The sequence below is a fragment of the Astyanax mexicanus genome, chromosome 3, assembly GCF_023375975.1.
Source record: "Astyanax mexicanus isolate ESR-SI-001 chromosome 3, AstMex3_surface, whole genome shotgun sequence".
In the NCBI taxonomy this organism is placed as follows: domain Eukaryota; kingdom Metazoa; phylum Chordata; class Actinopteri; order Characiformes; family Acestrorhamphidae; genus Astyanax; species Astyanax mexicanus.
Genome location: NC_064410.1, coordinates 5,263,244 through 5,290,995, shown reverse-complemented (window position 1 = coordinate 5,290,995; position 27,752 = coordinate 5,263,244). Strand labels below are relative to the sequence as shown.

At 36.6% G+C, this 27,752-nt stretch overlaps 2 protein-coding genes across 9 annotated transcripts in view; one reads left to right on the top strand and one right to left on the bottom strand.

The window, feature by feature from the left end:
- The window catches only part of epn3a (epsin 3a), a 28,957-nt gene extending 17,681 nt beyond the window's left edge, over positions 1–11,276 (top strand). For 2 of the 8 annotated variants that reach the window (XM_015603561.3, XM_015603548.3), the window contains exons 4-11: positions 2,763–2,837; positions 3,352–3,441; positions 4,688–4,774; positions 7,418–7,556; positions 7,659–7,832; positions 8,413–8,502; positions 8,608–8,844; positions 10,697–11,276. In XM_015603561.3, the coding sequence (XP_015459047.2) occupies positions 2,763–2,837; positions 3,352–3,441; positions 4,688–4,774; positions 7,418–7,556; positions 7,659–7,832; positions 8,413–8,502; positions 8,608–8,844; positions 10,697–10,980 (1,176 nt within the window). In that variant the 3' untranslated portion in view covers positions 10,981–11,276. The remainder of the gene's footprint in view (positions 1–2,762; positions 2,838–3,351; positions 3,442–4,687; positions 4,775–7,417; positions 7,557–7,658; positions 7,833–8,412; positions 8,503–8,607; positions 8,845–10,696) is intronic. The other 6 variants (XM_022668041.2, XM_015603565.3, XM_049476076.1 and 3 more) reach the window with 5 other exon arrangements.
- Positions 11,277–11,909: 633 nt separating this feature from the next.
- Positions 11,910–15,198, bottom strand: arl16 (ADP-ribosylation factor-like 16). The gene is made up of 5 exons (XM_007229025.4): positions 14,920–15,198; positions 14,626–14,681; positions 13,465–13,581; positions 13,068–13,183; positions 11,910–12,942 (listed from the first exon to the last, which is right to left on the bottom strand). The coding sequence occupies exons 1-5, from the start codon at positions 14,978–14,980 to the stop codon at positions 12,777–12,779; spliced, it is 516 nt and encodes a 171-aa protein (XP_007229087.1). The 5' UTR covers positions 14,981–15,198; the 3' UTR covers positions 11,910–12,776.
- Positions 15,199–27,752: the final 12,554 nt, after the last annotated feature.

Genomic DNA, 27,752 nt, shown 5'->3' with positions numbered 1-27,752 from the left:
ATATAGGATATAGTATACAGCTCTGAAAAATAAGAGACCACATCAAAATGATGAGTTTATTTAATTTTACCAAATTTCAAACTTCTGGAATATGGATGATCCCAAACCATTAAACCAATTTTTGCACCTGGAGTGGCATAAAGTTATCCAAAAGCAGTGTGTTAGACTGGTGGAGGAGAACATGATGCCAAGATTAATGAAAACTGTGTTTAAAAACCAGGGTTATTCCACCACATATTCATTTCTGAACTCTTAAAACTTTTCTTTGCATTATTTGAGGTCTGAAAGCTATGAATCTTTTTTGTTATTTCAGCCATTTCTCATTATCTACAAATAAATGCTCTAAATGACTATTTGTATTTGGAGTTTGGGAGAAATGTTGTCTGTAGTTTATAGAATAAAACAACAATGTTAATTTTACTTAAACATAAACCTATAAATATCAAAATCAGAGAAACTGATTCAGAAACTGAAGTGGTCTCTTATTTTTTTTCCAGAGCTGTATTTAGCTAACTAGAAACCTAAAACGTGCTGTTTTGTTCGTACATTTACCTCAGCAGTGCTATTATAATCACATATTTACACCAGCTGTGCTATTCTAGTTCAAATTTAAAGTTTTATTTGTCACATACAGCCACAGAGATATGACTTAAAAATATTAAATAATAAAATTTTCGGCTGCCAAATATTAATTTCACCCCTAGTAAATAAATACATACTAAAATAGTTACCACTAAGGTACCCATTGATACTAAATTCAGTGTTGTACAGTCCTGCATTTTCCTGGAAATACACACCCAGTACTACTTATCAGTTAATAAGTAAATGTTACGGGAGTCTGAAATGGTCAGACCAAAAAAAAAGTTTTCTCTGTATAGCAGTTTGTCTCCTTAGCTTTCTACTGCTGTTGAGAAGTGAATGTAACTCTGTAAATGTAAAACTGCATATTAAAATCATCACTTAACCCTACTACAAATTTCTGACACTGTGTGCCATAGTCATGGTCATTTTGCAGGCGATATATCTTTATTAAACAATACTGAGTGGTAATAGATGGTTTAGGAGGAGCCTGTTTTATTTTAAGTCAAACATTTTATACCATTTTTATTGTTTAATGATTATTTACACCAATCAGGCACATTTTTGCCATCTGTGAACTTTCATAAATGTTGACTTTTCGTGTTTTTCTGCTTCCTGTCCACTTCTGCTTTTTTTATTTTCCCTGGGTTCTTTGTATAACATGAACAGACTATTATGCTTCTAGACAAACCTTAATTACAGGCTCTATAAAATCTCTGTGAATAACTTTTTTGGTCTAATAAATTTGGTCTTGTGAACAGGGCTTTAGTTCATTTTGCTGTTGATTGTTGCCATCAAATCAGTCAGGCATTCTACGTTATTAAACTGCATTTCTTCAGTGTTATGCGTTCATACATATTCATATGTTTTAATTATACATGTATATAAGAAAAGGATTTTCAAGGGTTTTAATAGGGTGTCTTTTTTTTACTTGATTGTACTGTTATCTATAAAATGCCCAGAAGTATGACACTTAAAAATAGCAGCAATAGCTACTTCAGATCTTTCGTGACAGAGCTGTTTGTAAAGTTTGGTACAGTGGCCTGGTAGCGCCAGTGTAAAACCAAAGCAAACCATGGATACATGGGGCAGTTTCCTAGACAGGGATTTGGCCTATTCTTGGACTACACAGCATTTTCAATGGAGAATTTACATTGAAAGAAAAGTATAATTTATGAGTTTATTAACCCCTTGGCCCTAACACTTACCCCTATCCCTTGGGGTAAAATCCAACCCCTAAGAATTGGGACAACCCTTTAAGCACCCGATACATCATCAGGAGCACTCAGTAAGTTCAGTAATCTAACTAGCTGCTGATTAACTAGTCAACTGTAGAGCATGTTTTATTGTATGTCGTTAGAAAGGAAGAAAGTGGTGCAGAAATTATTATTAAATTATTATTGTGCATTTCTTAATTCCTCATTGATGGGGAGCTAAAATTACCTTTTATTTTATTTTACCGTTCTGCCTTAAATGCTGCAGCCCCTGCCATCTGTTGCACCACTTAAGGTGGAACGGGAAAGTTAGCTTGCTAGCTAGCTACTGAGACAAGCAAGTACTAGCAATCTTTTTCATACTTGTTATGAAGAATTCAGACATAAAGCATTGAAACTACGCATTAAACTAGGGTAATATATTTAATGAGGAAAATACTGAGGTTACATTTGTGGGTTATTTGGGTCGCTTGTGCTACCATCTTACCAATGATTCTTATACCCCTTTCTTTGAAGTGTGCCTCCAAAAAATCTCCATTTAAAGGGCTAACAAGCCCTATCCCTTCCCCCTAACCTACCCCTCCAGCCTAACAAGAATCGGGACAAGGGGTAGGACCAAGAGGTGAAATGGGATTAGACCTAAAACCCTGTCTGGGGTAACTGCCACTAAGTGTTTTACATTTAGTGATTTTTATCATCAGAGTATAACTTAACAGCAGAAAAAGTACTAAACTGTGGGGTTAGTGTGAAGTTCCTAGACCACAATTCTTCAAATCTGGGCTTTGTAATCCTTGGTTGGTGCGACACTAATGGTGACACCAGACAATTACAACACTATGTCCCCTTTAAATTCAAGCAAGAGCAAAATCCAGGACTGTAAACTGGATTCCAGAGCCAGATTTTTAGACCTGGGTCCTGGACCATAGCTGAGCACCCAGACCCTAACCCCATTACCCCCATTTACTTCAGCCTCCACCTGTGGATGTCGATGAACAGACCCAGCTCCAGATTGCTATGAGCCTCAGCAAGGAGGAGTCCCAGAAGGTACTGCACTGCCAGGAACGACTGCCCTGCCGCACCTTCCGTCCTAACCTGCGACCTCCTTCCATCAGCACAGTGCCTCACAGTATATCACTCACACGCCCATATGTTTGAGGTTAACCTCGCATGAACTGCCTGCTTGCCTTTCCCCCAGCTTTGGCCTCTTATCCTTGACCAGTAGAGGAGCATGGGTCCTTTCTTTTTCCTAACAGATCCAGGCTGCTGGATTCACTAACCAGCTTGCACTGCATCTCTCTCTCTCTCTCTCTCTCAGACTATTGAGAAGAGATGCCTCCTTCCCTCATTCGTGCTGATCTGTTGGTGGAATGACTGCTGAATGGGCCTGAACCTTGGGTTCAGTGTTGGGTGTAGTCATATTTAGGCATAGGGTGCCTGGATATCCTGTTTGAGTGGGTGAAAACAAAAAAAAACATACTCCCCAGCATGCATGAAAAGTGTCCAATTGTTTCCTAATGCAACATAATAGCGTTTTTTTTTCTTCTTCTTTCTTCTAAAGAAGGTTCCTCCTCCTAGTGTTGCGTTGGACATGGACGAGGACACACAGCTGCAGATTGCTCTGAGCCTCAGCAAGGAGGAGCATCAACAGGTAGGGATGCAGTGAAAAACATGGGCTAAGTACGGACTGTGTGTGTGTGTATACATAGAGTACAAGTCAAATGTTCAGACACATGTACTTGTACAGAACAGATTTCCTTATTATTATAAATGAATTACTGTTTTTTTTTTTTATTAATTACTGTTTTTAAATTAGGTGTGTGAGATTAATGGGAAGGTAAACCTAAAATAACTTGGAGCAATTTAGACTTTTCTAATAAACCTGAAGACAAGCCATTTGTTATACAGAAAACTATTTGATGTCTTTAAAAATTATTTGGTTAATAAATTTAATCTAACACACAGTATGTCCATATACAGCTCAGGGAAAAAAATAAGAGACCACTTAAAAACAAAGTGTTTCTTTGATTTTACCAAACTGAAAACCTCTGGAATATAATCAAGAGGAAGATGGATGATCACAAGCCATCAAACCAAACTGAACTGCTTGAATTTTTGCACAAGGAGTAAAGCCATAAAGTTATCCAAAAGCAGTGTGTAAGACTGGTGGAGGAGAACATGCCAAGATGCATGAACTGTGATTAAAAAACAGGGTTATTCCACCAAATATTGATTTCTGAACTCTTTTAAAGTTTGGAGATTTGGCTATATGGTATCGATGTCACAATCCAACATCCTGACTTCATTAATGCCCTTTCTGCTAAAAATGCAGTCAAATCTTTACAGCAGCAAATCAATAAATGAGCAGATGTCCCAGTACATTTGTCCGTATAGTGTACTTTAAGTAAAATGTGTCCTAACTTTTGACCGGTACTGTTCTCATCGCTTACATCTTTCCTACATCTCCTCTGCTTTCAGGCAGTGTTCTGAAATGCCATCTTTCTTGATGCCCTCATCTAGCTACCTAGACCCTGGCACCCCCTTCTCCACACCATTTCCTTCCTTTTGCTAACATGTGACCTCTTCTTCTGCTTTAACTGATTCTCGTTGCCTGTCCTTTTCTCTGCCCCTTTCTTTTTCACTCCTGCTTTCTTTGCCAGATTTGCACAATGGAGGCACTCGCTGAATTATGCTCAGTTGTGCTTTCTTCACACCTTTGACCTGAGGAATCTTTGTGTTGCCTCGATGCCTTTACATCTCGCAGCTCTAGCCTTTGGGTGGTGTGTAGTAGAATGAGCATGCATGTTGGTCCTGACATGAGTGTGTACGAAACTGGTCCCACTGGCCTCTGGTCCTGACATGTCTTCTGTGTCAATGTTTCGTCTGCGGGTTGCCAGGAGCAACGGAGTCGCCAGGGAGATGAATCGCTGCTCCAGAAGGCTCTTGAGGAGAGCAAACGAGAGATGGAAGCCAAAGGAGGAGGGGTATGGAACAACCGCCGTTAACCATTTGCCTTGGCTTTTTTTTTTAACTGTGCTCATTAATTTGCTACTTGTTGTGGTTCAAACAGTATCTCCCAAACTAGTTTTGCAATTTTGTTACTTATAGAGTTATATAGTTCATGTGCCAGTGAATAAACAAACACTAAAGAAAATATTTTCTGGTTTCTTATGGAGAACTGGTCAGATCAAATTCTAGACTAATGTTTTTAGATCTAGAGATAATGCCTTAAATGCTAGAGATATATTTGCTGTTAACTACCAGTATGTGTTTCTTTATGCATGATGGCTGCCTCGGTCATGCATGTCCTTAGAAATTAATGCTACACACATGCTAGTCCACAGTTTGCACTGTCAATGTGCACAGTGTCAATGAAGGCACTCAGCAGCTTCAAAATAGTGAAAAGTTTTGAATAATTGGAGGAGAATTCCAGGGAGCTCTGAGTGGTCCAGTGGATTTAGGTACTGCCACTATGATCCAAGGATCACTGGTACTGAATCTCAATTTTGGACTTGCTGCTTACCAACAGCAGCCAGAGTCTGAGAGAGCACAATTGGCCTTGTTCTCTTTGGGTGTGTAGATGGTGCTTTTTCCCCTCATTACATTTAGGGTGATGTCGATCAGCACAAGGCTGCGTCTGTGAGCTGATGTATCAGAACCGAGTTGCTGCGCTTTCCTCCGAGCGTTAGCGCTGTGATGCTACTCGGCAATGCTGCATCAGCAGCAGTTCAAAAAGAGGCCGTGGCTGATTTCACATGTATTGGAGGAGGCGTGTGCTAGTCTTTACCCTCCTTGTGTTGTTGGGGCATCACTAGTATTTGGGGATATACAGCACAGTAGCAGCAGCTGAATGGGTGGGACAAATTGGCATGAGATAAATTGGGAGAAAATGGGGAAAAAATAGAAATAAATGAATTAAAAAATAATAATTCATGCCGTTCAGCGGTTTCCAACTATCACAAAGATTCTCACAATGTATTGTGATCCATATTCAGCTCATGTATTGAGCCGTTCTGCACTAGAAGTTACATTGTGTGCTTTGTGGCTTTAAAAACACACTCAAATTCCAATTTACGATTCTGAAGAATGAGTGCTGATGCACTCAAAAGAGTCCTAAAATGTAAACAGTGATTAATATTATACACTGCCTATGCCTATGTTACTCTTTCACCCAAAAAAGGAAATGCGCATCATGCATAACTGTAGGCTCCCCAACAGACTTGCCCCAGACCTACTAAGGTCTCAGACCTTAATTAGCTTGTTAGGGCTATTTATAGAGCTCATTTACAGTCATAGGTTTGAGTCTGAAAGACTAACAAAACCTTCACAGAGTTGCTCCTAGGATTGTTTAAACTTCTGACAAGAATTCCCCCAAACAAGAACTGAAGGACTATTAGCTGCTACAAAAGCATTTACAAGCTGTAATACTTGCCAGATGGGGTTACTAAGTGTTTTTCTTTGAGCTGTTTTCTTTTTTTGTGATTTTAAAATGAACAAAAAATAATTTACTTTGATCAGGGTTATTATTTTTTTATTTTGACCAGCAGTGCCCAATGCGTTGCCCAAGCTATGTGTCTATTAGGTTTTTTGTTTTGACTTGACACACGAAAACAGACTTTGCGTTGCAACAGTAAGTTTGCGGCCTTGCTCGCTGGTGGGACAAGCTGACAAATTTTAGACGTCCTGCAATAATTTTCATTCCTGAGACACCTAGACACCACAAAGCATAAATCTTTAATTAAGACATTAAACAATACTAGTACATCTAAAAAAAAATAATAATAATTGAATTCAGTTCAAAATGTGAAATCCTATATTATATAGATGTATTAAACACAGAGTGATCTATTTTAAGTTTAAGTTTATTTCTTTTTTTTGTTGATGAATGTGGCTTACAGCCAATGAAAACCCAAACATTCTAAGAGAATTAGAATATTATATAAGACCAGTTGGTACTTTTGGCAGTGTGGGCAGTGTGCCAAGTCCTGCTGGAACATGAAATGACAACGCATCTTTATAAAAGTTGTCAGCAGAAGAAAGCATTAAGTGCTGTAAGATTTTGGACTTGATAATAAAACACAGTGGATCAACACCAGCAGATGACATGTCTCTCCAAACCATCACTGATCATCAGTAAATCAGTAAATGCCTCCCTCTGCTGACAACTTTTAAGGCAATGCAGATTTCATTTTCCAGCAGGAGTTGGCACACTTCCCACACTGCAAAAAGTACCAATTGGTCTTATATAATATTCTAATTTTCTGAGATACTGATTTTTAGGGTTTTAAGCTGTAAGCCATAATCATCAACAATAAAAGAAATAAATGCTTAAAATAGATCCCTCTGTGTGTATAATACATCTATATAATATATGAGTTTCACATTTTGAAATAAATTACTGAAATAAAGTTACTTTTCAATGATATTCAAATTTTTAGAGATGTTCTAGTATGTGGAGGAACAATCTTCTTTGTCCATCTCATGTTTTTTGGCGCCGCAATCTTCCGGATGACCCCATTGCAGGGTGTGTGATTACTCAGACAAGCTCACTGAGCAGTGAGGTATGACCTATAAAAAATGAAAAAATGTCTCGTCTGAAAGTGCTACTTTCTCCCCTCCCCTGGCAGTCTGCCATGTTGGATCTGGTGGATATTTTCGCTCCAGCCCCTGAAGCGCCCCCTGGTGTTAGCCCATGGGATTTGTCTGGAGCTGGTGCCCAGGCACAGGCTGCAGGCCCTCTGAGGTCGGACCCTTGGGATTCTCTAGGTAACGTCCTCTGTGGTGTATTTAATACAGGGTGTTTTCTTACATTGCTGATACTACACATTTGCTTTATCAATATATTAAATAAACCATATTTTCACACAGATCCTAGCTCCTCAAGTCGAGGTATCGGCAGCCATTGGATGGCCCCTGCGGGATCCAGTGTTCACCCTCAGCCTTGGGAGCATCAGCAGCGCCCTCCGGACCCATGGGAAACTCCACAGATCGCATCTAGTCCTGCTCCTCAAAGTCAGACGTGGCTTTCTTCTGCTCCAGCTGGTATAAACAAAAAGCTTATACAAAATAATTATATATATATATATATATATATATATATATATATATATATATATATATATATATATATATATATACACACATACACAGCTCTGGTAAAAAAATTAAGAGACCACTAAAAAAATTTGGGTTTTTTTTAATTAAATTTAAAACCTCTGGCATATAATCAAGAGGAAGAACTGAACTGCTTGAATTTTTGCACCAGGAGTGGCATAAAGTTATTCAAAAGCAGTGTGTAAGACTGGTGGAGGAGAACATACCAAGATGCATGAAAACTGATTTAAAACCAGGGTTATTTCACCAAATATTGATTTCTGAACACTTAAAACTAAAGAATATGAAGAATATACTTGTTTTTTTGTTATTTCAGCCATTTCTCATTTGCTGCAAATAAATGCTCTGAATTACTATTATTATAATTTTTTTGTAATTTAGGAGATATGTTCATTTTACTCAAACATATGCCTATAAATAAAAAACCAGATAAACTGATTCAGAAACTGAAGTGGTCTCTTATTTTTTCTCTTATGTCTTCTTCATATAATTGTGTGTTTGGTTTTAGCAGCCAAAGGAGTAGATCCCTTCTCTCCACCTGTAGCAGACATAAAAGCCACTGTCAAAAGCTCATCTCCACGCCCTGGAAGTCCCTCAGGTAATCATTATATTGACCTTTACATCAACATTAACTATTTAATGTGGTTTTATTTATTTATGCTTGAACCGAACTTTTGAGGAACTTTTGTCTTTGTTTTCTTAGATGGAGATCTTTTTGATGAGGCCATGGATGGAGGTCAAGTCAATATCAATGGCCGTAGTGAGGAAAGTCCAGAGATATTTGATTTATCCCGCCTGGGACAAAGTCTAGCAGAACCAACTTCTCGAACCTGCCATACTCCAGAAAACTTCCTGGGCCCCACAGCAGCCTCTCTTGTCAATCTGGACTCTCTAATCCCATCGAATCCTGCTCCTAAGAACTTGAACCCATTTTTAACAGGTGAGAACAAAGTATAATGTGGTTAAATATGATACCCCGGGGCTTCCAAATGGTGCAGCTGTTTAAAGCATGCTAAACACTGTGCAATAAACGATGCTGCAACTGAAACCTTGGCTAAAGCCTGTAGCAGACTGTGGAATCTCTGATATGCTTACGTTAAATGATAATCAGATCATGAGGTAAAGATTTTCTATAAATGACAACCTTTTGCTAGTACTTCTCTTTTCTGTCAAAGTCATACCTGAGCATAAACTACCTTCACTACAATGGTAGCAGTGCTTTGGCTTAAAGTGTGTTTATGCTAAACCTATGTAAAAACTTCCAGTCCTAAAAAAAAGTAAAAAAAAAAAAAAATATATATATATATATATATATATATATATATATATATATATATATATATATATATATATATATATATATATGATTATTATCAATCTATTTAATTTCAAATGATATCACAATTTTCTTTAAAATATGTGTCATCATTACCCTTCCAGACCCTGTGTCCATTGCTACAGACAATATCTGCTTCCGTCTTTCTTGTGTATTCTTGCATTTAACACAGCTTGAGGCCTGTTGTCCAACAGAATTGACATTTATTAGCCAATCAAAAAACAGCAGCTTAGTCCCGCCTACTGCATTTACTGCTTAGGGATGATTTGTGAAATAAAAAGTGATATAAAAGTTATATAATAATATATAATAAAAATAACAATGTTTAACAAATTTTAAACAATTTTTTAACCTACAAAATACAAATAATATATTTAATTTTGGAGTGCATCACAGAAAGAAAACAGAATTCTTCTTAGATTTTTTTCTTACATTACATTCTTTTATATAGATAATAGATCTATTGTTTGGTTATATAATCATTGTATTCAAGACCTGATTTTTTTTGTCTCTGAATATTTGAAACCATTATAATCTTTAGTGTTCTGTCAGAATATTATATTATTATGATACTATAATATATTATTATATTATACCACAGTTAGTTCTGACCCTGCAATGTGATTGGCTGAGAGGCGTTCCGTGAGGGCCATTATCAGCCGGTAATGCACTGTAATCAAAGAATGCCGTGCTTACAACCAAATAGCGCAGCTACAATCAGAGCAGCAATGAAACTATTTTAACTCACGGAGTGTTTATGACCTAACAGATCGTATTTTCTCATCCTCTTTAACTTAAAATCTTTCAATAAACAGCGATAATGGAACTGTGGTATTTTCACAATATTACACTCGAAGTTTGTGCTATAACGTGTAATATTGCACCTTATAGCACTCCCTCTTGTGTATTATTGCTTAATTATATTATGATATAAAAATATTATTCTCGCAAAAATACCCAACCCTATCATGATATTATTTTATACTATCACCTACCCCTCTCTTTGATGCTTTGTTTCTCTTTGCGACAAAATTTGTAGAACATAAATCTGACACAAAGATTGCCATTTTAAATGCCAACAATGCCTCAAATGTCTGTGGCTGGGAATCAAATTGAAACGACCTGTTCTGGACAATGATGACCTTGTTTCCCCTCTCATTCTGTTGTTCAGTATAATGCTAATCAATCTGCCAGATCTGTTAGCTGTACAGCTCACATGTCAGAACTGAGAGAACAGAGCACTTTGAATTCCTCTTTACGTACATTCCCTTTTCAGTGATGTTGCTTAAATCGTATCTCAGAAAGATGAAGCAGATACCATACATTCATACCATTTTTTTTTTCCGGTTAGTTAAGATTAGTTAGTGCACAGGAATTGCCAGCAGCTAAAATTGTTGCTAACTGCAAAGAAGCTGCAACTCTCTCCTCACAGGCTCACACCTTCTCTTTTCTTTAGGTCTGAGTGCTCCTTCAGCTACCAATCCATTCCAAAGTGAACCTCCCCGGCTCACTCTGAATCAGATGCGCCCCAGCTCCACATCCCCGGCTCCCACCTCGCTGCCGTACAGTGCCTCTCTGCCCCTGCCTGCCAGCAACCAGCCTTCCTCCTTACCCAGCTCCTTCACCCAGCCTGCACAGGCACCCATAGACATGCCTGGAAACCTGCCCCAACCACTGCTACCCCTGTCTTCAACATCTACGCTTGGACAGCAAGACCACAGTCAGAACCCATTCCTATGAGGGCCAGGTGAGGAGCGCTACATTAGACCCGAACATAAGCTTGCTGGCCCGAGTTAAAACGCTTATAATTAAGTGACAGTTTAACCACGGTCTTGGACGACGACAACTGGAACTCCCAATTTAATGACACTACTGTTTTATACTGGCTTTAATGTTTTGATAGCCTTCTGGTTTTGCTTTTTGCTACTCCTGCTTATCGTCTGATCTCAATGAGATGTGACTCGGCACCTCAGCAGGAATCAGCTTTTCTAATAATATACAAGTGAATGGCACAAGTAAAGGAAGCTACGAATTCATGATCTAATCCTATCTTTATTCTGATCAAACTGTCTGTTTGCTTTGTGGGACTGACTGTAATGACCTTTAATATGCATTAATTCACACTACAATACAAAAGCTCAAGAGCCTGGTGTACACAGCTTGCAAAATCTTCACTAGCCTTGCAGCATTAGTCTGAAATACACTCCTCTGTTACACATTGATAACTAGTGTTTATGAGCTAAAGCGCATGGAAGCTAGCTAACAGTTATCCAGGTTATGAAACTAATTTATGTCAGGGTCAGGGGTATGTTTAAAGCACCACTGTTAAACTGGCCAGTTACTTGGGAACAAAATGTGTTTATTGATTTATGATTTATGAAATTGGATGTTAAATGAATGTAATTTAAGATGAAGGGAATGGATTTATTGTGGAATTCATACTGAATCAAAAATCACAACTTGAAATGTACAAAAGGGAGACCTATGAAACCTTACTTCTCAAATATAGGGGTGAAACCGCAATTTTGATCGGATGCATGTTTTATCATAATGTGTATTTATTTTTTTCCCCCATGTGTATGTCATGCTTCATCACTTGTTTCTGAATGCTCCTGAATGTTACAGAAATACTGATCAGAGGTTAAGACGTTGTGGGAAAAATTAGACCATTTTTTTTTTTTTTTTTTTTTAATTGATAATAGTCTTTTAGGGGGGTCACACACTGGATGCACTGTGCAGCCCTTTCCTTCTAATTTTTAAAAACATTATTTTAAATTGAGGTGCAAACACTTGCATTGACGACTTCAAGCATTGGTATTATCCTTGTGAGCCAGAGCTTCCAAAACAGTACTTTTTTTACTATTATGTTAAATTAAATCCAAAACTATACAACAAAAATTTGTAATAAATTACATGCAACTTGAAATTAACAGGGAATGCCAATAATTCCAATATGTTTAAAGCAACATTACAAGTAGACTGGCTCTGTATGGCTCATTGATATCACATTTTGCTCACAAGAATGATGACTCACTGATCATCAAACTGAATTTATTAGATAATAAATAATCTTGAATTGACACATAGAAACAGAATATATTTGCTTCTTGGCATGGTATTATTATGCCAGTGTGTGACTGCCTTTGGAATACAGATATAATGTAATCACCCTGGGTTAAAAAAAAACTGTTTAAAATGTTTCTCTAAAGGAATCAAACCAAAAGGCTTTTCTGATTGGTTGTGGCTCCTACCTTGTGCCATACAGTCTGCATGGTATGCCTAAAATCCATCTCCTCATTACCCTCAACAACCTGAAACCTGCATGAACATGGAGTACAGCTGATCATAGCTTCTCTGTAGAGAGGAATCAGAATATCAGCTAAGCTAATAAACATCACATCAAGCAATCCTGACTATGATGTGAGCTTTAGTCTCCCATGTATCATCCTTCACCCAGACCTTCATGCGGCCTGGTGGCAGTGTTCTGTCTGAAAGTATCTACCATTATTTCCTTTTAGACATGTATGCAGTTCAGTTCAGCAGGGTTGCAAAGAGTCCAGCCAGTTAAGCACATCCTGAAGGCCTTCACCAGAGCGAGCACTGAGCTCCAAAGTTGTGATTGACTGAGGGGCAGAAGCAATGATGTCATCCATCCTGAAAAGTGATTTCATTTCCCCTAGAGTCATGGTGCATGGAAGGTCCCTAGAAGAACACAGACATAAAAAAACAATCCAGGATAATCCAGAATGTTAGGAGAACACAAACAGTAGTTTACTTCAGAAGCACAACCGTTATAAACCCTGTGGTAGGTACAGAAGTCTTCCAACCTCTTATTAAACAGCACGAGCACAGATGCCGTCTGAAGTGGCTCTGCGGCGAGCACGGACAGCAGCTGGACACAGGATGAAGAAATCTGTGTGATGTTGGCAGAGTCCACCATAAACTGAAGAAGACATCACCATATTATTGCAGCACAATATTATTTCTACAAATGACATTAGGAATGTTTGAATGGCAAGGATTTTAGTACATGTTTTTCAATATGCAAGCAATAAAGATAATTGCACAGCATCTCAAAACTGCTTTTTACTGTCCGAAGTTAATAAATGATTAATCCTAATTTTGCTGTACAATATAAAATGTCTCATTCTATAATGGAAAGGTAACTTGTGTGATTATAGTACTGTATAATCTGTAGTAATATCATGTTTTCTCAAAACTCACAATAACAGAGTAGCAGTCTACGAAGTAGCTCGGCCAGATGGGGCCCATGCAGCCTCCTAACTCTCTGACTGTCACCCTCTTCTTCCTCAGCGTCAGGTCTGTGAGGTTTGTACCCACCTGTGCAGAAAAAAAAAACATTAAATTAATACTTGCTTATAAACAAGATCAAGTAAGATAAAAAAATAAAATCTACATTTAATGAAGAGTCATAATGTGGTGGTGTAACCACAACAAGCACAAATGCACTAACGCCAGGTGCCACATACAGAAAATTAAGTAAAGATTTTAGTTTTTTGCTAAAATTCAAATTGTGGGGCAAAAAATAAACCAAAAAATGGATGACAACCTGTTTCTTATGTACCACACTAAATGGAAAATGAACATAATGAGATTTTGCACATAATTTATGAGAAATTCAGAAAAAGATTTTTTCTGACATTCTGATTGAAGGGCAAAATAAAAAAAACTGTAAAATGAATGAAAGCCAATTTATTCTTCAGTATACCACAACAAATGATGCCAGGCACAACATATACACTGAAATTCAGCGGTTTGTCCTCTTTTTTTTTGTTTACTTTTTGATACTTTGATAATTAAATCTGAACATTTCAGATCATTTTCCGGTCCATTTCAGATCCAGATACGTTTTCATGTTCTTTGTTTTGGAGAATTTGATTTAAAAATCAAGGTCAGATTTATGCAGAAATAAGGTCAATTCTATTCACAAACTCACAAACCTTTAAACACCACTGTATATATGTATTTATCAAAGTGACAGCGTATAGTGAACACATCAGTTAAATTTGAAATAGACTAAATGATATCTGATTCGTAAATTTAATTTTAATAGTACAGTCAGTGTAACATGAATATCATTACATGTCTTAAACAACATGTGTAAAACTTATTGTTTTCATCTATTATAATTTCTGTCCCACAATCTGAATTTCAGGAAAGATTTTTTTCAGTTTTCTTAATTTTCAATTTTCATCTTGTAAACTTGAATTATACCATCAAATGTTTGTTAAAAGAAGCAAAAATTTAAAATATTGGGAAAATAAAAACCCATTTCCAATTTACACTGACTTAGTAAACCATACTCTGTCTTTTTAACGTTATCTATATCTAGTTAAGTATCAATAATAATATATTACAGCTCACCGTTGGCAGTGTAACCGGTGGTTCACCTAAATCTGTCCCGTCCCGCTGGCACAGCTGTAAGTTACTCTCAGATAAAGAAAATCACCCTAGATTAAAGTTAGGTTTAATTAACCAGGTAAAAACTGAAAGAAACAATGTTGTATGCAGCTAAATAACACAGATATTGTATTTACACTCCACCAGCCAACCAAGCTAAATAAACCACCGCTGGGATAACCAGCATCCTTTACTGTAACTTAAACCGAGCTAACCAATGTTAGCTTAGCTAACCGCAGTTCGCCTTTAAAAGGATATTCTGTAGTCTTTTCAGGAGCAGCGTCTTTCCGACGCCGGTTGCTCCCAGTAATAAACACATAACTGATCTAATGAAGCTAGCTATATGTGTTTATACGTTTATAAAACCAACGAGGAACCATTTGAGTACAATAATACATAAATAACGTTAGCTAGAAAGCTATCTAGCTACACCAGAAACCCGGTTACCAAGACGACGTAGGCTTAATCCGCCTTCAAAATAAAAGTATCTAACCTGCGTGCTACGACTAGAATAACAGCTATAATAAACGCTAGTTTACTATTAGTAGAAATTCTAAATTATACGCAGCGAGTGTTATATATATATATATACATTTTATTATATAAAAAACATTCAATATCCATTTTCAATCTTGCCACGCCTACCTATTATTTGAGTTGTAGTATTTGTTGATATAATATATGTTAATTTAGGTCTGAATTTTCTTCACAATAATAATAATAAAATTATAATAATAATAAAATATAATAATAATAATAATAATAATAATAAAAATAATAATAGTGATAATAATAATAATAATAAAATGTAATAATAGTGATAATAATAAAACAAGCGTCATTGTTTGCAGTTTTTAGAACAACAAAGCAACAGTTTTTAAAAAGAATTCAGACAAGAAATTAGTAACAGTAATAAAATGCACAAATATGATAACAAAACCATTATATTGTGCATTGCTTAGTTGAACAACATATGTAAAATATTTAGTTTGCTGTGTTGTAAGCATGCTGGTCCTCTGCCAGGCAGCGGTGCTGTTGTCTTCTTCTAGGCCCCTGGTCCCTCATGTTTCTTTGTGTTGGCAGTATGATGGACCTATATATGTAACAGGGAGAGCCAAGGTCCATCCGGCCAAACCCCCTAGTTGAGAGGCAGAATGGAGTAAATTAAACTATACTCTCAACAGTTAATATTGACATGCAAAAACCTTCCATCTCCAACAGACCAGGGGTGCGTTTCCCGAGAGCAAATGATTTTAGTGATATACGAACAACAGAACTTTGAGAAAAACAATTTTATGTCTGTTTCCCAAAAGCCTTCTTAGTCTCCAAAGTTACAAACGATTGTTTAGCACTTCTTTGTTGGCTCCGCCTGGAAAAAAAACACCATCAGTCATAAATCTGAATCACTGATTTACATTTCTCAATATTATACCACATAGATATCACTAGGCTGATGTTTGTTATAAATATTTAATAAATTAATAATTTAATATCTCTGATCATCTCAGACACTTCAATCAAGGTAAACTACGGATTTCATTTGAATTCATTTATTTAGCGCAAAGCTTATTATATTATATGGACAATAATGGACATATATGGACATGTTTTACATCCATTTTTTTTGTAAAATATCCACAGCACGACAAAAATAGCATAAAATATATATATTTTAAACCTTGCTAATACAAAGCGCAATATATAAGTATGTTTTGTCACTTCAAAATGAAAGCTATTTTTTATTAATGTAAATGCTCAAATGGCAAGTCTTCTAAATTTCTAGAACCTGCCTGAATGTAGTTCCTAATTACTTACGAGTGGGTCAAAGGTAAAACAACTAATCAGTAAGATGCTTAAATCTCGATCAATGTATTCAGCACTGAGAAAAAACTCAAAGAAATGTAATTCTAAAACGATCCTGAGTTTAACAAACACACGATTGGCACTCAAGGAAAGTTAATAAATGTCAAGTTAATAGCCAATACATCAACAAAAAAGCCTCAAGACACAATTTCAGCATCTACAATTTACCTGACGGCATGTGTTTGGACTGTGGTAAGAAATGGGACAGTGCAATCCAGCACTATATTGCTGTTTAAATAAATACCTAAATAAATAAATACAAAAATAAAAGCACTTCACTTCATTAATTTAATTCATATTAGGTGTGTGGGCGGGAGCAGGATTAAAACAAGCAATTTTTTTTGGCGGAAGCGGTCAGTCACAGGACTAAAACAAGCAGGAGCGGGCAGCAGCGAGTTGAAAAAAGCAGCTCTGCTCAGACCTCTATTTCACATGTCTCTGCTGACAACACCCATTGAGAACTCTAAATAACAGGTTGACTGATATAGTGCCTTCATGGCCTGAGCACAAAAACAAGCGCTCAGTTTCGAAAAGGATAAAATACCTCTTCACACATTTGTATGTGTTATTCTGAGCGTGTTGTGGTTGTGAAAATTAGCTGATCATAAGACTGGTTCTCATCTTCAAAGTCAAAGTCAAAGTCAAAGTGGTTTTTATTGTCATTTCAGCTATATACAGAGTATATTCAGATGTCATGTTCTGATGTTCAGCAGCTAATTTAGAAGTGTTTGAAGATATTAATTTTTCCCTTTTTTTGATGGAGAATTTTTTTATAAAAAAAATAAATTGATATGTTAACAGTGCCAGGACAGTGCTTGATTGGTAGAGGAGGGGTTTGAGGAGTGAGAAGATGCAGGTGATATCATAGGAACGCAATTACCAGATTTTAACATCAGTGAGTGCTTGTGGGACTTTTTCCACCACTGACGGAGGAGTGTTAACCGCAGTGAAGAACATGTGCAGTCCATTCTATGAAAATGTGGTCCTCTTGATTTAACTGCTGCATTTGATTCAATTAATCGTAGTGCGCTTTTAAAAAGTCTTAAAAACATAGTCAGTCTGGAACAAACTGGAACTAGTTTAAAATGTTTTTTTTTTTCACATATTTGGCTGGAAGGAAGTTTTTATTACTATTGGTTGAAGATTTTTCAGAAGAGAATAATATTCCATGTGGTGTACCACAAGGCTCTGTCCTTGGCCCACTCTTGTTCTCCTCATACATGCTGCCACTGGATCAGATTATTACTAATCATTATGCTGATGACACGCAGCTGTACATATCTGTCACATCAGATGGCGTGACTCTTCATTCATACCACATATTAATAAGATCATCGAGACTGTCCTTTGTGTTATTCAAGAAGTAACGCAGGAGCGAGATCCTATTTTCCTATTTTTAGTTAGATGATGCAGAGAAACTGATTCATGCATTTGTCTTTTGCAGTGCATTACTGACGGGACTTCCTTAATCTACTGTAAGCATATAATTACTACATTTTTAAAGAAATGATTTGCCTTTTGGAAATTAGGACATCCATTACTCATTTAACTCTTTACAGGAACAGAATTTCTGAGCAGGGGTGCCTAAACTTTTGCATGCTGCTGTATATACAGAGCAGACAGTCCAGAGACACTTGTGTAAATAGCAGGCGTCCGCCAGGGGAACAGGAACTATGTGCTATTGTTGCGAATGTGGAGTGAAGACACAACTAATGAGAGTTCTAAATGTGTGTGTGTGTGTGTGTGTGTGTGTGTTTCATAAAAGCAGAGAAAAAGATGGAAAAGTGAAGTGAAGGAGAGATGACTGTATTGGTCTTGTATTGAATGATTTTTTTAATTATTCTATGATTATAGTATTGTAGAGGTATTGCAAAATAAAAATGCGTGTGTGTGTATGTGTGTGTTACAGCATTACTCTGGTCAGCGCGCAGACAATTGCGTTTGAGGAAACAGAATGAGGCAAACCCTGACACGGGCAGAAAAACACAATAGACTTTTTTAAATCCATCAACACGCTTTCCTGAGTGTGTGTTTGTGTGTGTGTGTGTGTGTGTGTGTGTGTGTATGTGTGTGTGTACAGTAGATGTACATTACTGGTATAATGTAAAACACAATTGGTTATAATTATCACTGCTGTCACCTCAAAGCCATGTAACTTGTTTTTAACACTATTTGAAAACACCAGCTGTGCTTTATAATTATTGTGATTCATTCATATTAAATAATCCAGCAGAAACTGGATCATATGCATTCCCTGCATTTCTGTTTTATGTACTTTTCCCAATAAGCGCACATACGACATTTATATTTGTGTAGCCAAAGCATTTAGGGATAATCTGTACACAATTATTTTCTACGCTGTAGCCAGTTGTAATATACTGAATATAGTCTAGTGTAAACCTTTAGGACCAGGACCACTTTCCTAAGGATTAAGCCTAATCTTGGCCTACATAATATTTTGAATGGAGAGTTTTCATTAAAAAGAAAAACATAGTCTATTATTATGCCTTGTCCCTGACCATTTCTATGCCTATGTTTACATTAATAAGTTACAAAAAACACATCGGTTGCATCAAGCAAAGCAGTTTTAGAATTTAACAGGCTGTCAAAGAGCTGCTGTGCCTTTAAGACTGATATTCTGTTCTGATTGGCTGAACTAAAACACTTCTTGTAAATACAGCGTAAATTTTGGAAGCTGGACTTAGCTTTCTTGATGAGCAGCAGTTCTAGAGCTGTAAAATTACACTACATAACAACACAATTCTAAAATTCTGAGAAAATGTGTCTTTCTGTTAATGTGTATGGCTTCAGAGCTCTGGGGTGGCGCTACTGCCTAACTGCCTACTTGTCAGGAGGAAGGAGACTGCAATTAAACCCTGCATTAATGCATTCCTGCCGCACTTTATAGATGTACATATTAGGGCTGCCCGTTTAAGCATCGTCATCGCGATGTGCACATGTGCAGTAGTCACATTCGCAGGACATGCAATTACATCAAACACGCCATGTTGCAATGTTTTGATTCTTTGATTCTTTGACACAAGAAGTAGATACACAGCACTGTCTCTGTGTCTGTGTGAGTGACAGGCTGCTGCTGCCTGAGAAGTGGAAGAGGGAGGGGCAGGAGTAAACGCAAGGTAACTGCATGGCCTCCATCCACATGGTTAGGCACGTGCGTTAATCCCAAAAAACGCTTATTTACCTTTTAAAAAGCCATTAAAAGCCTTATTAAAGGGCCGATTACTGTTGTTTTGCTGTTTTCCTCGGGTTTTGAGTGCTCGGCACTGACTCAGCTCTTAATCGGTCCAGGCGCGAGACAGCACGTGGGTGGGGGCGGAGCTGTTGACGTCATGGGCCCTGCATTGTTTAATATCGCAATATATATATATATATATATATATTATCAAAAAAAGAACATTTGCAACATAACATTTTTCCAATATAGTGCAGCCCTTGTACATATAGATATTTAAACTGTCTGGACCTTAACATTAACTCTGAGCATGTGCCCGTCACCTACTCACACTCAGAACTCAGAACCTGTTTCTATATTAGCTATAGCTTCCCATTATCTTTCTGTACTGATGTTTTTGTTCTGTTATTTGTCAGTGCTAAGGCTTGGTTCTTTCCAAAGTTTCGTCCTCTTAATGTAAGGTAATTTTTCTTTGAAACTTTTGGTGCTTACTCATAAGAGACTTGGACCCGTATCTATGTAAAGCTGCTTTGTGACAAAATTGGTTTTAAAAAGCACAGTCTAAATATTGAATTGAAATATATGCAGGTGGAAGGAAGAGACTGTGGTTGCCGGGGTAGTTATGAAACTTTTGAAATGCCACATCTGGCATTTCCCTGCTGACGTCTCGATTAGGACCCTAAAATAATCAAATGATGCCTCTGTGACACATCGTACTCGCACTATAACTGGGGTACATTGTGTTTTTTATTGTGTTTAATTGCACTAACTTCATTACACATACACTGAAGGACTCTACTTTTATAGTTTATATTTTATTGTTATCTTTATCTCTTACTGTATCTTCTTTTGTAACTTCTGTAAACTATGTATATCTGCTAATAAATGTCTAGAATTCCGCTCTGGGATCAATAAAGTATCTATCTATCTCTATCTACATAGCTACAGTACCTCACATGGTGCTGTTACATAACAGCCGTTCTGTGGAATATTGGTGGAAAGGAAGGTTTGGTCTAGTTTATCTTGTTAACTTTTTTTTCTGTTGCCTCTGTGTAACAGAGAAACCTTTGGTTTATACATGTAATATAATTATCCTTTTAATTATTTTCTCTTTTCCAATGATGTAATAAAATTGCTGTAAAAAACAAGGTGCGGTAAATAAAGCTTGTTGAGCTGTCAGTGTGTATTTGTTGCTATGACACGATTGGGCTTGTTAGGGTGTCTAGGTTTTGTGGTTTCTGTTTAGAGGGAGGAAGTGGCTCAATTTCTGGTTAAATTTAAGCGCTATATAAGCAGTGAAGACAGAGGAGGAGAAGCAAAGTGCAAGAGAGAAAAGGAAGTAGAAGCACACTGAGACAACATTAAACTGTGCATTCATGTTAATACATCATATTTAAAGCTAACATATTTCTTGATTTATTAAAAAAACAAATGATATAAACAGCTGTAAAAATGGTGTTCTGGCACATAAAAATCCCCTAAATGTAATTAATATACATTATCTGGCATCAATATCAAAATTCTGGAACACCTGCTATTCTGAATTGGTATTAAAAAAAAGTTTATCCTACTAAATCTACTGTCTAGAAAATTATTTCCACCACTAAATTTTGGATCACTAAGCTTTTTTTTTATTGGAGTTTGATGGTTTAGCTGGTCTGTCAGTGTGACCAATGTTTGTCATGATAGAAACCAAGGATTTATCAAGTTCAAGATCATATTGATGGAGTAGTGTAGCAAACAGCTGCTTCTGAAATGCGACAGAGGCGATTTTTTGAAAAGATTAGTCATTCCTGCCATTGAGGAATACAGAATGACGCACGACTTTAGTGCTCTATATATATATATATATATATATATATATATATATATATATATATATATATATACAATTTTCCCTAGTAAACTTTCTCTAAATATACTTACAACATATAAAAAAGCATGCCTAAATTGGTAGAAATATAACATTTTTATATACGACAGCAACACAATGAAAAATATTAGATATATACAAATAAAATACATACACAGATAAGATGTTTATAATTATCCAAATCCAATTATCCAAATTTTTTTCATGCATCAAGCACAATTAACATAAATGTAAGGGTAAATAAATAATGTACAGGTGTCGAATGATTAAAAACTAGTGTTAATCACAACAAAATTCTGCGATTATTCTACTTAAGACTAATGAGTTTCATAGATATGTTAAAATAAACAAAATACTGAATAACAGATTGGAAAATTATATCTATATCATTTGTGTTAATCACCGTATTTTCTGCACTATAAGGTGCACTTAAAATCATTTAATTTTACCAAAAATTTACAGTGTGCCTTATAATCAGTGCGCCTTATGTATGAATTTTACCACTTAGGTTGTGAGGAGCAGTAAAGCCACTCTGCTGAAGTACAGCTTTATACAGACGTTTCAGTAAGGTTTCTCCAGCACTGAGGCTGGAGCAATATTAGCATTAGCCGCTAACCGCAGCACTAGCTCTTCAGCACTAGCCGTTCAGAGGTAAGTATAATGGACTGTAGCCTGCGCATTTACCGTGTTAAAACAAGCTACGTGGGACGAACCACTAGCTGATACTACCCTGGCTTACCCGAACACTCAGGGCAGCATTTACTAGCGCTAAGCGCTGCTAATCGCGGCTAGCGCTTCTGCTAACCACACTGTTGAAAATATTGGAAATCTAAGATTACTGTAAATAAATGTAAGCGCTTTACTCACCCAAATAAACTTTTTGCAGGTGAGAAATCTGTGTAGATTAGCATCCAGTGCTCGTTGGATGTTTTACAGTTTTGTTTACCTGCTGAATTAAAAGGAAAACATGGCGACACCCTTCTTTCTTCTTTCTGTCGCTTAAAATGAGCCTTATGATCCAGTGCCCCTTATGTATGAAAATAGATAGATAGATAGATAGATAGATAGATAGATAGATAGATAGATAGATAGATAGATAGATAGATAGATACTTTATTTATCCCGAAGGAAATTTAGGAAATTTAGAAAATAGACCATGAAATAGACGTTAATTAATAGTGTGCCTTATAATACGGTGCGCCTTATAGTCTGTAAAATACGATACTTTAAAAATAAGTGTGTTAATAAAACAATATTCTGTAATTAAGTAATAATTGTTTACTGTCATATAACTGCCATGCTAGAGCTTTTATTACTCTATTATTATATACAGTAGGAGTTAGGAGGAGCTACAGCTGTGTCAGTGTTTGTGTGTGTGTGTGTGTGTGTGTACTTAAATGTGTGAGAGAAGGAGAGAGAGAGAGAGAGAGAGAGAGAGAGAGAGAGAGAGATGGAGAGACCGCAAATATGTCACCAGTCTCTGTAAACTTGGTAACATGATTCATTTGCTTAAAAAAAGCAAGCAAATGTTAAAGCTAAAGTTTCCAGATTAAACATGTTCATTAGATGCATTAACAGCATTCAAATAATTTAAAATTGAAACCAATCAAAGACATTTCGATAAAAAAAATCACTAAGAAAATTGCTTTTAAAATAAATTTCTTATTCTAGACAATTTTAGCTTAAATACAGTTACATGAAACCAAATTGACAAGTATTGAGTAAGTAAAAGTCATGTGGAGGAACGAGAGTGAGGTCTGTTGAATGATTATGCAATCTTTCCATTAAACTGTCACACTGCTAACCACAACCTTTTATGTAGTCGATCTGACATCAGCTGAATGTTAAGGTAGTTGATAACATCCGAGAGTTATCAGAGTGTTCTTTGGAAGTATCAAAATGTAGTAACATTTTCTACCTCATCGTCCCATATGACAGTTTAGTTCTTTTTTTTATATATAGTTTTATTTAAAAAAAAATGTTCCATTTTTCTCCCAATTTAGCTAGACCAGTTGTCCCACCCATTCAGTTGCTCACTCATGAAGCCACAACATCAGGAGGGTGAAGATTAGCATATGTTAGCTCTTTGTACATCTTTAAATACACTGTAATCAAATGTTGAGTCAGTTTTCTTAATCTCTATGTAATTCTGTTTTCAATTTATATATCATATTAGGTTATGCTTAAAAACAAAGTTGTTTAGTTTCCTCTCAGTTTTTCTTCCTGTTCGTTTTCTATGTGCAGATGATCAATCAAGGGACACTGTTTGAGACATTTCTGAAACCCAGCTCATATCTGTGTGTGTCAGGAAAGATCAGAATGATTAATTTACTCAGAACTGTGTGTTAAGATCTAGAGTTTTTCAACCCGCTAACTGATGCTCATCATATGTGAGGAAATCACAAGTTCATATCCCAGCAAGCTTAGAGTGTTTCATGGCCAACAATCGGGGGTGATTCTGGGATCAGAGGTTTAGGGGTGCTGATTGAACCCAATGATCCATTTCTTTTCTATATAAAAAAAAAAAAAAACATAGAGTGTAAATAAAATTAAGAAAAGCTTTCAGGGTTTTTTTTTCTTTTTTTTTTCTTTTTTTTTTTTTTTTACAGATTTTACAGATCTAAAATACCTCCCACAGCTACTTTTTTCCATTGTGTGGTCTAAATTAAATTGATAAAGTGAAGAGGAAAGATAAAGGAAGCTACGGAAGCTGCTCCAAACTAAGTATACATTTTTAGGATATTTCTTTTTACCTTTTTCTTTCACCTGAACCTTTAGGGGAGATTAACCCCCCCTAAAAAGGGCTAATGATGAACCTTTGTCAACAAACCTGCCTGTCTTCAACTTCCAAAGTCAAGAGAGCACAATTGGCTGTGCTCTCTACATGGGTACATAGATGTCCTCTAATTACCCCCATTGTGATGCTGGTTGGCATGGGCATCTGTTGGCTGATGCATGAGAGCTGGGAATCCAGTGCTTTCCTCTAAGAGGAAAGAGGCAGTTTCTGACTTCACACGTATGCCTTTGTATTCACCCTCCTAGTGTTGGAAGCTTTGCAAATAATGAGTTCATTATCTGGCCATCTAAATCAGGGAGAAAATTGGGTAAAAGGAGCCTCAAATCTTGGGACATTTTGGGGAATTGCCAGAATGAGTGGAGTTACTGATCCAATTCCAATTCTCAAATTTAATAATGTTTAACTCAATATGTATTGTTGATTGTTGAGTTAGGAGAGCTTCTGATTAAGCTAAGTTAATATTATCAGTTACCTTATCATTGTAATCTGGCCTGAACACATTTTGCTGTGCTTTTAGGACAAAACAGTATATTCAGTATTTAGTCTTACTCACTCTTTACTACTCATTATAGAGTATTCACTGTTATACAAAGGGGGAAGTGCACAATGTCACTAGATATAATGAATTGTAGTTTATTAATTTTAGCCTCAAACATTATTAACACTTCTAGAATCACTTTGACATTTTGACACACTGCTCTGGTCATTAAGGGTCATCTCTCTGTTTTTACTTCCTATTTCTAATGTTCTTAAAATGTTCCTTTCTGTAAACATTTCCCCTATCCACTGGTAAAAAGAGCTGACACCAGCTCCCCCCGGGCTACTACCCAATGTACAGCTTCACAGATCTGATAGAAGATGGAAATATTTCCATTTTAATAAGAAACAGTTTCAAGATTTGAGATCAACATCTCAGTGTGTTTGCTCATTTACCCAAAGCTTATTTTTCACACAACCACAATTCCTATTTTCAGCCTCAGCCAATAGTACCCTATTGGTCTATAGTATTACGCACTGTGTGTCCTTGGTAAACCAGGGGTCTTTAAAGGGTCAGCCCATTGTTTCAGCCTGAAAGGAATGACTTTCGGGCCACAAAGTGTCAGTATAACAACCACTTACCAATCACCATGCCAGTATATCATGCCACACTATGTCACCATGTCCCATATGCAGTTCCGTATTTCTATTGTTTAAGAGCCTGGGACTTTTTTCTCATTCTTCTGGCTAAATCTAGGCCCCAGTGTACCCAAAGGACCCCACCAAAAGACCCTGCCTTACACTGTACAAACACATTAACTTGGCAGCAAGGCACTGCAGCATTAAATCTGTCCTCAGATCTGTCCTGCCAGTTCTTTCAACAATGAAGCTTATAGCTGCACATACGCAGCAGACCTTGTTTTGGTCAAGGCTATGCTTGTTGTGCACAGCGTGCATAGTCAACGTGATGCAGCGCTGCTTCAGCATCGCTGCATCAGCAGCACCTTCTGCTTCTGAAAGAACATTCTGTTTCCATATCTATGTGTGAAAAAAAGTGTGATTGCATAGTCACTTCCTTCACGAAAGACTGTTCTAAAGAAATTTCTTTAAACGAGTAAGAGAAATTTCCTCTATAATACTGTTGCCCTATGCATAACCCCAGTTGTTAGGTGCAGGATTTGTCAATTTAATGTATTATATTACGAGTTTTTAATTATGTTTCACACAAACTAAAATCTCTGCGCTACATATTTATTCCAAATATCACATACTTCTTTAAAAAAAAGTCTTCTTCTTTTTATTATTAGATTATTCTTATTTAGTATTATTTCACTGATGATGTTTATATAGAGTCAATGACATGTTAGGATAAAAAAACGGCAGAGCCAGTAGATGAGCTTGTGCATGGTCTAAAGGGAAACTGGCTTCTGCTTGAACGGTTGTTGCTGCTTGGTCCTAGTGCTTGATCCATCTGTATTTATATGACATTGATTTTTAACCATAAAAACTGCAGGGGACAAAAGTTTGCTTTTGAAAAAGACCCCTGTTATTTTGCTCATATTTTTTTCATATTTATATGCACAATAACCACAGAAACTATTACTCTGTATAAGCGTTAATACATTAATTGGTTCTCCAAAGAAGGGGGTGGTGGCAAAAAAAAAACTTGTGGTGACACAAGCGACTTGTCACCTTCCAGTGTGAAAACAGGGTTAGGCATTCTTTGATTGGTCTAGAAAGCATTTTTTATATTACCTTGCTCTTTTTCCCCTTTGTACTTAATCCAGTTATTTCATTTAGCTTGAGTGTACTTTTCTAGCTTTTTTGGGTCCAAATTTTCTTACATTTCTGATCAGTTTGAACCAAAATGAGAAAGGTGCTGTGGATCATAGTTCAGCTCAAAGAAAAAAAAAATTGGTCCAACCAAAAGAGGTGGCCTCAGTCCAGATCAACTGATCATAGTTTGGTTCATCTGCAGTGTAAAAGCACTTTTTTGGATGTTTTACACTTTCGAAAAAAGGTGTTAACATACATGTTTAAGCGTTAACGTACATGATTAATTGGAAATCAGTAACACATTTTTTGTTTCCCACAATTGCTGTAAGTACACTGCTAAGTTTGACCCTAACATTAACTGCAATCTGCCCTGTTAATTAGGGCACTATTGAGTATATATATTTTTTTGAGTGTCTGAATCATAAGGGGGAATTCAAACATGATTTTGAGGGCACTATAAAATCCCATAAAGCATCAGGATTTATATTAAACATCGCTGCTTACTAAGCGAGCTAAATGTGTACCAAAATGCATTGCGGGTCTCGCTACTAAGCAACAGACAGCCGAATAAACAGAGTGCGTGGACAGCGAGCCATCATGGTTGCCATATTGTTATAGTGGGATTCAGATAAAACCAATTCACTGGGTAGTTCATTAATGTGTGGATTATATTTTTAATAAGGGTAAATGTAACAGTTAGAAAGATTACTCCCTCTCACCTGTGTGTGTTTATGTGACCAGCGCTGGCGCATGATAATGATGAGGTACTGTCCGAATTTACTCCTGTTTCACCCCAACTTAGTGAACTACATAGTGTATCCCTAAAGTGCGCAACAATAATGAGGGAGTAGGGAGTTATGTTGCTCACAACCATTATTATTATTATTATTATTATCTACAAATACATTATAATCTGAGGAGGAATATAGTTTCACTACATTGTGTACCTGTACTCTGATGTATTGACAATAAAAGTCTCTTGACTTCTCTTGACTTGACTTATGCAAATACATTACTTAGCAACAACTTTGCAACACCACAGCAACCATCAAGCAATACCTAAGCAAACACCATGGCAACCATTTTGCCACATCATAGTGACCACCACAGAT